Raw genomic sequence first — 12,884 nt, 5'->3', positions numbered from 1 at the left:
AACAGATTTATGGTTTGCTGAACACTTGAAAATCATACAGGAAGTTGATTGGTTAATTGATTAAATAGGCCTGTACATAATAATAAATACTTTAAAATATTGGAGATTCTGGCAAATTTCCAACTCTTTAGTCCCATTAGTGGATTGCCAAGGAAGACAAATGCAAAAAAAAAATAAATAAATAAGAAAATGTGGAATTGCCATGATGACAACTTGACCCTTAAAACAGTACAACATAATTATGATTTCAGTAGCATTCTCTGTATAACCATGCAATGAAAAGTGTTTGTGTTATACACAATTAGCACTTTAATTCCAGTCTTAAGATGCTTTAATAGAAAAAAAAATGATTTACATAACATTTTCACCAAAAGGAACATTGTCACCTTTAGATTCTTCTACGGTTTGTCTATATACATATACACACAGACACTCACACATATATATATGCCCTACTAGAATGTCTACATAGTCTGACTCTGAAGTCTCCTTTCTAATATATTTTAAACAAAGCTGTGAATAAAAATATACAGACAGCCTGGGATGGTTTTTATGCACAACAAATGTCAAGGTTACCATGAATGTTAGAAATAGGAGAAAATAAGAGCTCTGAAGCAATTAAGATGGGATGCTACTTTTTATTTAATTTTCTCTGTGTACATTTGACAAGTTTCAGTTACAATTTAATGAAGTGGAACACACTTAGTTTGCAATTAAGTTTATAATGTAGCCAATCCAGTGTTCAGGTGAAATGCTTGGAGGGGTTGAACCTCTGCAGCCCAAGCTGTTGTGAAAAAGAAAACTGGGTTTGCTTCAGGAATGTTGGTGTGGTTGAATGAGGCCATTAGCTTGTGAAGCTGACCCCCATTTCTCCAGCTGCACTCTGAGCTCTACAGTCACTGGGTCCCGCTGGACAGGCATAGTATTTTCTGACGGGGTATTCATATATTGCTTCCTGCTTCCTTTGCCTGCCATTAGAAAAACATCAAAAATGTAACAAGTTAGCAGACTGAAGAAAGGTTGAGTAAAAAATCCCAGCACTTTAATTATGTCAAATCTTTTATACATTACCCCCATCTTATCCACATCTGTCTATTTATCAAATTCTGCTTTGTGCTTCTTTTCTAGAAGCACAAAGCAGAAATTACCTTTTGAATGTGATACGCTCTGTCTTTTTCCGCTCCTTTCTCTTTGCTTTGGTTCCTCATCTCCATTTTTGTCCTTTTCCAAATCCTTCAAAGGTAAAACCGGATTTCAGGTTCTGATAAAAATTGTTAACTGAATCTAGACATTATTTGAGGGACTGGATGGAACTTGCCTTTTGAGGTGTTTGTGCCACGTCCACCTCAAAGTCTGGGTGCAGAAGATCAAACTCGCACACGACACCGAGTCCACGCTCTCCTCTGACCAGACTGTGCAGAGGGACGTGAGCTGAGCCGAGGACTCGTCTGATAGGTGCGTCATGAACTAGTTGTTGGACGGCCGTCCCCTTCTTGTCCGTTGACTTGACTTTGGTGGAAGTCAGCTTGTCTTGAGACTGAAGATGATATGTTTTGGTGTTAGTCAAAACTGCAGCACACTTCTTACATTCTTAATTTGTCTGAACTCATGATAGAGTTTAAGAATATTTTTAGAACTGATAAAAAGAACACTTATTTTAAAGTCATGTCAAGTTTAATAAAAAAAAATTAGTGGAATGAAATTAGAGTTGTATATGTTGAGCATCTTAACGAAACATTTACCAATAATTCCCTGTCAGGGCTGAGCAGTTTGATCTGACCAGTGTTGTTAAAAAATACAAACTAAAATCTACCTAGAAAGATTGTATAGTTTCCCCTTTTTAAGTGTATTTATGCACAAAATTTGCTTTGTATCAGATTATAGCTCTGAGAGCTAATTTCCACCTTCAGTCCCACAAGAAAACACAAGAATTACCATAAAACAATGCAATGGTATAAAAGGTTCAACTATTTTACATTATAAAGCAAGATAAAATACTATGTAGCTGTTTGGTTAAGAATTATTGTTTCAATTCCCATGCCAATTTTTTAAAGTTTTTGCATTATCTTAAGTGCGTTTGCATTTTATTCCATTCAACTACTGAAAAATGCTGATTGGCCTTGGGCTTTCTTTTCAGGTGTGCAACACTGGACATTAAATATAGACTTTGCTCTGCTTGTAAAAGATATTCTATTTTCAAATAGAATTTGAAATTCAGAAATTTGATTTGCGGTATATTTTGCAAACATGAACCTGAGCTTCAAACATAGCACCATAAGATGCAGGTAAGTCATTTGTCAGTCAATAATTCAAAAATAAACCACTGTGTTTTATTTGGTGAATCCGTCATTGACCAGCCCAGCAAATGTTTGATCAGGTTGTCATCAGAGTTGGGGGTAATTCTGATCTTTTTACCCCCAAGCTTTTTCTATGTATGGGTGGGCTTTATGATTCTGAGAATCAAAATGTAGTCATGGATCAAGAAGATGTTCCACCCTCCTTAGCTATGAACTTTTGTGGCTTACCCAAACTATGGAGGCGATGAGTGATGCTCTTCTGGCTGGTTATCAATGCTGAAGTCTTCCCCATATTGATCAAACTGACCTAATTAAATGACGTGGGGATTCTGTGCAGGTACTTTGAGTTTGATGATTAGATGGTGAAACTGTTTAAAACATTCCTCCAAAATGTTGGCAACCATTTTCACAATATTCTAGTTTTTAAATCCTGTTTCTGTGGGTTTTGAGGTGGAACCTCAATTTATGTAAAAATTGAAAAAAATAACTCAACTTCTTATCTTTAGGTAAATGCTGCTCATTAATCACCATGATGACAGATGATGTTTCTGCTCAGAAACGCACGGGATGAACAAACATTTCAGACTTTCCTGATTGGTCATTAATGAGTTTACTAATAACATGTTTGTTTTATGACAAACTCACTTCTCTCCCTTTTCTGCCTTTCTTCTCTTTCACCGTTTGGATGGATTTGGCTGACGGGGCATCTTCACAGGCTGCCGGCCATGACGCTACCTTAAATATGTTAAATGCCACATATGAAAGATAAAAAATAAAGAATTTTATCAGATCCTTATTTCAATACCTTTTCCTCCTCTAGCGTCAAATGAAGTCCACAATTCAGAAATGTCTTGAAGTCTCTCAGAGAAGTGGCGGTATACGTTTGTGAGTCACTGAAATCCATGACCTCAGACCACATTAACTTTGATGTGTTATGTCTGGACACTGCGGGAAAAAGGATTAATGTCATAATCTGATGAAACATCAAAGTTAGCGAGGAAATAAATGAATGCATGATGACTGATAAATGATTAGTGTCATCCTCTCTACCGGCCTACGTGTCCTCTGATGTAAACTTATAGTAATTCCATGAAGGCTGATTAGGAACGGATCTTTCCAGGTTTACAGGATGTGTAGCTCAGTTACATCACTATAAGTGAATCTTAAACCCCACCCACTGTTTTGTGAGTTTCAATGTTTTGCATAGTGATTCCGTTATCTTGGGAGAGAGTCCTACTGCAGGTTTCTGTGGAATAGACCACGCCGGAGTCTGATCTTTCATGGTTCCTGTTTGATTGCAGACCTGTGTTAGTTGAGTCATCTTGTTCTGTGGATTTTGTGTCGGATACAGACTCACAGGCCAAGTCCTGCCAACAAAAAAAGAAAGATTTTAAATGTTTTGTCGTGATGTATTTCGTTTATTAAATTACGTTTCTACTACGATTAATATTTCCTTGGATCTCCACCACTATAATTTCTGACAGAGCTATGACTTTGAGTCTGTTACAGCATGTTTAATCAATAAAAATATATTAAAAAGTATTATTTATTTTTGTTTAAGTGGCAATTATTAAAGAACAGTAATGTTTCCTAAACTTTTGGAAAAAATCTTAACCATTCGTTTCTGTAAATGTGGAAGAGTATTAGGGCCAGCTTATTAAAAAAAATAATAATTATGACTTTAAATCTTGTAAATTTACTAGATTTAAAGTTGTAAATTTAAGAGATTTTTAAGTCATAAATTAGCACAAAAAAAACCTTGTTATATTATTATAACAATATTATTATAATACTCCATCGGATGTACAAGTGTTATTGTTGCATTTGATTTTAACAACCACAACAAATGTTACAATCAATGTTAAAATAATATTTTAAAACTGTTTTAATAACTCATTTTTTTTAAATACCCAACAGCACATATCAATGTTTCATCAATATTAATTTTGTCAAATTTTCTGAATTTTAGTTTAAAGAATTTAGTTGACAACGACCAACAACTTTTTTTCAAACATATCGTTGTTAAATAACGATATGATGTTTAAAATGTAAGATTTTGTTTCATCCTTGTGCGTTTATAATTTCTCTTTCTGAAAGATACTTTTTGAGATACAACAGATTCAGGCCAATGCAAGCACTTAAATTAAGATAATTTAGAAATATCAAACAACACTAGTCCATATGTAAAACAGGGGGGTTGTCAGGGTTTAACTGATGTTTTTTATTTTCTTGGGTGAAAATTAAATATATTTTTTTATATAAATTTGTGTAAGTATATATATGTATGCCATCAAAATTACATTTTAACATTGCAAATTACTTGTTTGTAGCTCCTGCCTTCAGAAATACAGTTAAAACAATGCATTTGTATTTATATTTAAAACATAAAGTCATTCACTCTCCACCTATAAAAATGCCTAGAACATCAGGATGACATCTTTAAATTATTTACTACTTTTAAATTAATGACTTATTCATAATTACAATGTAATGAGAATGAGTCAGATTTGCTGATGAGAAGGAAAAATGTAAGACAAGTGAATTACCAGATTATCAGGAGTGCGATGATTAGGAAATTCATAACTGATGAAATATTTGTAGGTTACGAATGGTAACTCTGATCCGTCCACTTTCATCATTGGATCTGGGATTCCTCTCATCCTCCCAACACTCACTGTGGTTAATGCAACATCCACCTTTAGATCTGCACACGGGAGAATCATCCTTACATTATAAAAGAGCTTTTAGTCCTACATTATGGTGACACAGCAGTCGACACTCACCACTCATCGTAGCCAAACCCCTGAAGTGATGTCTTTCCTCGGGGGAGATCTCTGAGCCGTCTAAGTAAGCAAGTTGTGTGAGAGTGTCCACAGTCAAGCCTGGATACGCTGGTGCAAGAGTGAAAGGATTTCCCTCAAGTACCAGCGTCTTAAGGCGTGAGAGTGTACCTAAGGCCTTCACTAGGGCCTGCTGGTCCTCAAAGCAACAGTCGCTGAGGTCCAAACACACCAGCTGTGGCCTGAGACAGAAGAAAAACACAATTTTACCGAATTGTGTCAATTAGGAAAAAAAGATTAGATGCATAGTGAAAATGAAGAGCTGAATAGATTTCTTTTTGTTTTGGTTCATGTCAATGGGATGGAGTGGAATGGAGGGATCAAAGGTCTTAACTCGCTGATATGTCACCACCCACAGGAAAATAAAACACAGCTGTGAAAACAGCAGCACAACATGGAGATACACATACAGTGATTGAATCTCATCATGATGTGATGCAACACTACACACCTAGCTACCAAACTAACAGTTTCCCTTGAATTTTCCCCTGACCCGGTTCAAAAACCAGACATCTTCCTCTGCCTGTCTGTGTGTGTGTGTGTTTGCAGGCACGTGTGAGTGAATTAACCATTTTCCTCCATTAATATGAGAGACGTCTTCATGCAAACCGATGGGGTTCGAGCCGAGGCTGAGATACTGAAGCTGAGGAAGCCGGCAGCTGCTGAGGCCGCTTAAAGAAGACAGCCGGTTTGCACGAAGCTCCAAAACCTTCAAAAGGAGCGTTTGTTACAGTCAATCATGACAGCATCAGGCTCACTTTCACACTGTCAAACCAAGACAAACAGTCTGGAGTCTTGAACACTTTCACCAAACAGCAATGTCACATACAAGTGTTTCACATGAGAAGTGATTGCAAAAGTAAGATATGCAATAATACTCTGGGCTTTCTGACTATCTGTGAGTCAGGAGGAAACTGTTGAAGCATCTCAATCTGATAAGCTGCAGAGAGCGGCAGATCAATGCGGTTCAGGAAAAGACTTGCCTTTAGTGTAATGGGAAGTCTGTCCACGGCTATTTCTGTCACCAGATTGGCACTCAGAACCAACTCCTCCAGCTTTGAGAACTTCAGAAGACCATCATCAATGACTGACACCTGAGCACAGCAGACGTACTGTCAAACGATCCACATACACCTGGAGCAAGGATGCTTTGTGTTCATTAAGCTTCATTTTGTTTTATCTCCAAGAAAATTAATAAAACGATGGTGTTCTCCACTGTAAAATCTTTACAAAGATGTGTTCAGCCCCCAAACCAAAACTGTTACTATTAAGATAACACATAAGGGCTGTTAGAGAATGCTTTATTTAGCTGAACTCTCGGATACAACCACAATAAAATTCAGTAAAAATCCGAATCAGAGAGATCTGAGTTTGATTTAAAAGTTGGAAGGGAGCTGGAATGAAAGATATTCAAGAGCTGCTCAGGCTGAAAATGAAACTCTGACGGTTTACTGGCACTGTTTGTGGTTCAGTAATGAGGTCTGTCTTTGAATTCAACAGGCATGTCATTGTACACGTCCCACTTTGGTTTAACCTTTGATGTAAAGAGAAAAAAAACATGAAATTGGGACGCACAATCTGTCAATGGGGAGAAAGTCAAATACGGAAGTCTCTGATTTCTAAACTAACCCATTTATGTATATGTACTGTATATACTCAATGGGCACTTTATTAGACACACCTGTCCAGCTGGTTGTTAAGGCAAATTTCTAATCAGCCAATCACATGGCAGCAGCCCAATGCATTCAGGCATGCAGACATGGGTAAGACAATCTGCTTCAGTTCAAACCGAGCATCAAAATGGGGAATAAAGGCGATTTAAGTGACTTTGAACTTGATGTGATTGTTGGTACCAGACAGGCTGGTCAGAGTATTTAAAAAACTGTTAATCTACTTGGATTTTCACCCACAACCATCACTAGGGTTTACAGAGAATGGTCAGAAAAAGAGAAAATATGCCAGATTGGTCAGATTGGTTCCAGCGGATAGAAAGGCAATATTCACTGAAATAACCGCTACAATAACATTGTTTGGACATTTCGTGCTTGAGTAAAAACCAGCTGTTGGATGGCTTCTATTTCCGTAAATCTGGATCAGGAAATCTTCATACTTACACCCTTGTCAACAATGCGGAGTGTTGTGAAGTGGTTGTGAATAAAGTTTTTGCGTAGACGTTCAGGAGTGAGCACAGCCAACTCTCTCAGGGTGGAAACCTGAGGGCTCCAGGAATCATCAACCTGCCCCCATGGGGAACAGGGGCACTTTAAGAGATCCAGAAGCTCATCTGCAGACTCTGTCTCTGGGCCATCTCCACTATCTTTGGATTTTCTCTGAAAACAGATCACTGGTTTGATCAGTTTTAAATGTATAAGGGTGTTTTAGTGGTTTTATGTACAGCACCATGAGCTGTTCTTCACATAAAAGGTGCTATAGAAATAAAATTAGTTTGAATCGGAATAAAACAACCTACTACAAGCCTTAAAATTAAAGTGCTTAGTTTTAAGGTTAATAACACATTAAACAGTCTTTCTAGAACTCACCCAGCTGCCATTTCCACAGGGAAAGTCAGTCAAACAAAGATGGCGGATCATCTTTTCTATCTCAGATGAAAGTGTTTTTGATGCCATGATGGCACTGACTGTCGCACAGGTTAATGTTAAACCTTAAATGTGACAAGAACCATAAATTCCAGTATGTAAGCCACTTCTAGTAAAGCCGGATGTCTTTGGCCTGGTGTTTGCTTACAATCACATGTGTGTTGCCTGGCAACAGCTGGGCCTCTGTCCAGGAATTCAGGCACAGTATGCCTTGAGTTTTTCTCTCTTTTTGTCCTGTCCAGCTGCTTAGCAAATAGACAACAAATAAGGGATTCAGTGTTAAACTGGGGTTCTGTTATCTGTATCTAGGTGTGTGTGTTTTCGGAGAGTAAGCATGATGCCACTGAATGAATCATTCCAGTGGGAACCAGAATTAACCCATAAAGGACAATATCAACCCTCAAGTTAGATGCAATACCATCTCTGATTGACAGGTCTTCAAATACCCATTACCAGAGCACCTGGACAGGTGTTTAGGGCGACAGGAAGTGCACATAACAATCAGGGGTGTTACATTTCCAGCACCCACACATCCAAGTCTCAGGGGAGAAACATTACTTTTTAAACATCACAAGTTACAACAAACTATTCTACAATGAGTAAATTAGGCACACACAAGTCCCTTTCAAAATAAAATACATCCCCTATCAAGTTACTAGCTAACCTATTCATTTTGCTAAGCATTTGCACTTTTTTAAAGTCAAAGAGCCTCAATAGGATCTAAATCTGGAGCCTAAGGTTGCAGACCCCTGCTCTGGACATTGATGGAGGTCTTGGAACATATGATTTCTGAGGGTAAAACGTGGTGGAGAATGGTGTGGAGAAAGCATGAGTAATGATCTGGAAAGGTGGAGAAACAAAGAGTGATGACATTTAATGAAAAGGAAACAGAAATTTAATGATTGGAAAAATCCACGGCGTGCATCATTTGATCAACAACAAAAAAAAAAGTTTAGAATAATAATTTGACTCCAAAGTAAAAGCTCTGCACCTGCTCATTGTTTGGAGAGGTATAGGTTGATGGACTTGACCAACCACAATTTAGTTTTTTTTCTGAGGGTGACACCTGGGGTAGTCAGTAAGGTTTTAGCACAAGCTTTAAAATATTGTTTGGAGAAACACTTAGCATTTCTGGATGACTTAGAGTCAGTATTTTTAAAAATTTTGCCTCAATAACTGCATTCTTTTTAGCAGATGAAGTCTGAGAACCGATAATGATTTTCATCTTTAATTTGTTCCCCCCCAAAATTTTGAAACTGTTTTATTTAACTAAAATTGTTAAAGTGTCCTTTTTGTGGCATCTAAGTCAAACATTCACGCAGTTGTGTGCAATTTAAGTGGTAACTTCAAAGAAAATGTGGATGCCTCGCATACTTTCAGTATAAGCACCCAGTGTCTCAGAAGATGTGAGACTTTGCATTGACTGCACACATTAGCCACAGTGGTATACCATGCCCTACAAAAGCAAAAAAGGAAACTTTACAAAGAGATTTGTAGTCGATAATGCCACCAAAGACGTCACTACCGATTGGTGACAAATACAAAGACTTCCCGCACTGTATATAAGCAATATGTGCCAGGTCATGAACACTAAACCCGGCTTTAACAGGTCTCACCATGCGTCGCCTTCAAGGTAGGCTGTTTTTGGTGTATAATTTGTACAAACAACTCTGATTACATTTTGTCAAACATGAACTTGAGAAGTTGAAGAGTTTACTATTTGATGTTGACATCATTTTGACTCTAGTAGGGTATTCGATTTTTTTTTGTGTGTGTGTGTGATCTGTCTGCAGATTTTGTCATTTTCTTCCTCACAATGATGTCCATCGTTATCTCCTCCACATCCATGAACAGCAGCTGTTGGATTACTATGAATTTGTCACTGAAAAATCTAGAAAAGGCAGAAGACAGCTATGTAAGTATGGTCACAAAACAAAAAGACAAAGAGCATAAAGTAATTTTACTTCATCACTGGAGTTAAAGTTTAAATTACAATAAATTACCAGCTGAATTTCAGATATATTAAGCTTAAATATTTTGTGATAACTTCTTTAACGTCATCCATAGAGCCGTGAAGTGTGTAATAAAGCGTGTCCAGGACAAGGAAACAACAACTTAAGGCCAGTGGAAGGAATAACTCTTCCTGTTGGAAACACTACGAATGAGATCCAAGCCTCAGTGTGTGCCATCAACGACTACCTCGAAAATCATCTTCCACACATCGTCAAGAACCTGTATGCCAACTACTCTAAAATCACCAGAAACCTCCAAATATTTAGAAATCAGCTGAGAGGTGTTGCCAGAGAGCACTTCAAAGTTGACAACAGCTGCAAGCGGGAGGTCCCAGCTCAGGATGGCTACTCAATGAAAGGATACGGTTTTAGGATCATTCACTTCACAAAGAAATGGACAGAAAGCTTCCTGAGAACCAACCTCTGCAGTCAGTAATCTTTCCTGGAAACACTTGAGTGTTTATTTATTATTTATTTATTTATTGGGCTAATTAAATGTGTCTGATTGTATTTATTTATTTATTAATCTTTTTAGTATTTATTGAAGTTTAATCGTATTTATTTATGTCATTGATTTAGAAATCTGTCTCTGGAATTGCCAGATTTGTGATGCCTTTTTGGTGTGTCATTAATAAAGCCAACACCTAGAGTAAAATCCCTTTTGAAGGTGTGTCATCACTGTACAAAAATACCTCAGTTAACCAGAAAGAAGGAGGTATACACTCGTAAGATGAGGTCAGTGTGGCTTCAGGCAGACCTGACATCACTACGAACTCCATGGAAGATAAAGCTTGACTTATTTTATTTTTTGCCTCCAAATCATTCATGTTCAGTTTTATCTTGCTCTTGACTTCAACTCATAGTCTGTACCTGCTTGTGCCTTCTCTAAAAACTTCCATCCAGGACTAAGTGCACAACATGTAGGACAGCAACAGGTTGTTCATCTTTCAGTGTCTTGCAGGGTCTGGCATGAAAAAGCTTCTGCATCTTCTTCCGCCTCCTGTGTTCACATCCTCCCAGTTCCCACCGAATAATCAGTGTTTCTGTGAAGCAGGAAAAAGACCAGATTAAGCAGCTGACAACTAAAAAACCTGATAAACGTCTTTAGTTAGTGACATATGACGCCTTTATGCTACTCACACAAATCCAACCTAAACAGTCAACATTCATGCACGCCATTTTTGGATGGACAGTGAGATTCTTATTACTTTTGAAACAAAAAAATGTTGTCCAATTTTCCAAAGACTGCAATTTTGTTGATGCTAAATGTAATGTTGAGATTCTAAAATAGAGTTGAATCCCTTAAATTAAAATGTGCATGCAAATCAAACTTTTAGAGCTTCTGATGTCCAACCGCTTTACACAAATGACTGGATGATCCCCACCCTTTGATGAATAATAATATCATTTTTTTCTCAATTGAACTGATAGAAGTTTGTTTTAAGGGGGGTTAAATCCAAAAAAGGGAAACCCCAGAGACTAAAAATGAATCATTCCATTGGTCTTTTCCTTACTCATTGGAAACTATTTAGCCAATGATCTTATCTCAGGAGTGAAAATATAAGGGGCTCTCAAAAGATGTATGACAAAAACTCTTACCAGAGTTTGCTGCTGCCTGAAGCCTCCTGCCCTCATGGATTCCCGTGCTGGTAAGCATCTTCAAGTGCGGTTCACAGTATCACTTAGTCCCACAAACCTCATTTAGGCCTGTTTAACAGAGTTGAGCAATAGCTGTGAAACTCTCCTATAGTGGTTGCACCTTGAGGTTTGTTTTCCAGAGCATATGTGTTTTAATTAATCTGTATTTTGTTCTCTGTCCCATCTTTGATACAGCTCTAATTGTCTTGTGCCTACACCTGGCACACACAGTCGCTGTACCCGTGAAGAGGGAAGCAAAGGATGAAGCCTTGAAGGAAACCATTGGGTTGGTACTGGAGGCCATACAAAGCACACTGATCCATCTTGTAAGAATTATTTTCGCTATTTTTATTTATTTTTTTAATAATTTGAACTTTTTTTGGAAAAATGTTTAAGACATATCTTTTCAAAAAACTTTAAAGTTTTTTTCTTAGGTAAAAGTCAAGTTTAAGTTGTTTTTTTCCAGTTGTGATGCTAAGTTTAAAGATTTTAGAGTTTAAGACAAGTAAAACTGTCACATTTTTATTTTCTTAAATATGTGTAATGTGTTTTCAGAAAAAAAAGCCTCTCCCAATTTATTATTACAAAAATTGACTTCAATTTAATTTTTACAATAGGCTTTGTATCTTATTTATTACATTTAGCAAAGCTGTCATAGCAGAACATTAGAACATTTAAATGTTTTGAGCTTTCTTTAAATTTGTTGCACAAAAATAACTATCAAAGTGGACATTTGATTAGATTTTCACACACATTTGAGTAATCACAACAGTTATTCAACTGCTTTCTTCACCAACTTGTTTGACAGAATGACCCAAGTTTGGTTCAAAACATCTCCTGCGGATCCCTCAATGTGTCCGAGATGCTGGAACCAGAGCGAGAGCCTTTAATCGCACAGATTTCCTCCATCCGCTGCAACATGGAAAAGTTCTCCAACCTCATCCCTGAACTAGCAGAACTGCTCCGGATGAGCATGCAGTACCTCCAGGATATAGAGATTTCATATCGGGGCAAGCCAGTTTTCAGAAAATGCTCCTTGCCTGCTTTTGATGATATACTTGACATTTACCTGTGCGCCAAGTGTCTGCTGCAGCTCGTCAAGGAAAGACTTAGCAATTTAAATGTCTGATCTCAGAGATTTAAATTTATTTTCAGGCCAAGACAGTATTTTTTTATATTATTTATTTAAAAATAAGCTATTATATTGTATATTAAAAAAGGCTACAATAGTTCATAGCGTTTTGGATTCTTCCTTTATTCAGAGTCATTTGTAAGTCATTGGAAACATGTTGATACAAGAACACTCATATAAAGCATAAGAAAATATATTTTTATTTTTTTGCTGAACACAAAATGTCGTATAGAAACATGGGGAGACCCAACAAGTGCAGAACCGATATGCAAGATACACTATACATTGTAATACGGTAAAAACTTCCTCACATAAAAGGCAAAGAAAATATGGACTGTCGATGTGATGCGACAAAAAAAATGAGAAAC

At 37.2% G+C, this 12,884-nt stretch overlaps 2 protein-coding genes across 4 annotated transcripts; one reads left to right on the top strand and one right to left on the bottom strand.

Annotated features, from left to right (window-relative positions):
• Positions 1 to 618: 618 nt before the first annotated feature.
• On the bottom strand, positions 619 to 7,895 carry LOC112147905 (leucine-rich repeat-containing protein 43). Of its 3 annotated transcripts, XM_024274559.1 has the most exons (13): positions 7,678 to 7,895; positions 7,252 to 7,467; positions 6,121 to 6,231; positions 5,707 to 5,846; positions 5,249 to 5,319; positions 5,081 to 5,140; positions 4,844 to 5,001; positions 3,535 to 3,664; positions 3,103 to 3,242; positions 2,943 to 3,032; positions 1,319 to 1,537; positions 1,149 to 1,233; positions 619 to 968 (listed from the first exon to the last, which is right to left on the bottom strand). In XM_024274559.1, the coding sequence occupies exons 1-13, from the start codon at positions 7,762 to 7,764 to the stop codon at positions 814 to 816; spliced, it is 1,662 nt and encodes a 553-aa protein (XP_024130327.1). In that variant the 5' UTR covers positions 7,765 to 7,895; the 3' UTR covers positions 619 to 813. The 3 variants fall into 3 exon arrangements, with proteins under 3 accessions (XP_024130327.1, XP_024130325.1, XP_024130326.1); XM_024274557.1 differs by having other exon boundaries at positions 5,081 to 5,319; XM_024274558.1 differs by having other exon boundaries at positions 3,601 to 3,664; positions 5,081 to 5,319.
• Positions 7,896 to 7,906: 11 nt separating this feature from the next.
• LOC112148081 lies at positions 7,907 to 10,382 on the top strand. Its single transcript, XM_024274877.2, has 3 exons — positions 7,907 to 7,938; positions 9,528 to 9,649; positions 9,802 to 10,382. The coding sequence occupies exons 2-3, from the start codon at positions 9,551 to 9,553 to the stop codon at positions 10,180 to 10,182; spliced, it is 480 nt and encodes a 159-aa protein (XP_024130645.2). The 5' UTR covers positions 7,907 to 7,938; positions 9,528 to 9,550; the 3' UTR covers positions 10,183 to 10,382.
• Positions 10,383 to 12,884: the final 2,502 nt, after the last annotated feature.

This window comes from Oryzias melastigma, linkage group LG9 (assembly GCF_002922805.2).
Source record: "Oryzias melastigma strain HK-1 linkage group LG9, ASM292280v2, whole genome shotgun sequence".
NCBI lineage: Eukaryota > Metazoa > Chordata > Actinopteri > Beloniformes > Adrianichthyidae > Oryzias > Oryzias melastigma.
The sequence above is the reverse complement of the archived record's forward strand: the minus strand, read 5'-3'. Positions and strand labels throughout refer to the sequence as shown.

Bases quoted from the DNA above. Each gene is read 5' to 3' on its own strand.
- LOC112147905 (XM_024274557.1), bottom strand. From the start codon at position 7,764: ATGGCATCAAAAACACTTTCATCTGAGATAGAAAAGATGATCCGCCAT. The intron at 3,033-3,102 runs GTATTGAAATAA...AACATATTTAAG, and splicing joins TGACGCTAGAGGAGGAAAAG to GTAGCGTCATGGCCGGCAGC. The intron at 969-1,148 runs GTAATTTCTGCT...TTCTAATGGCAG, and splicing joins GAGCGTATCACATTCAAAAG to GCAAAGGAAGCAGGAAGCAA.
- LOC112148081 (XM_024274877.2), top strand. From the start codon at position 9,551: ATGATGTCCATCGTTATCTCCTCCACATCCATGAACAGCAGCTGTTGG. The intron at 9,650-9,801 runs GTAAGTATGGTC...CGTCATCCATAG, and splicing joins AAAAGGCAGAAGACAGCTAT to AGCCGTGAAGTGTGTAATAA.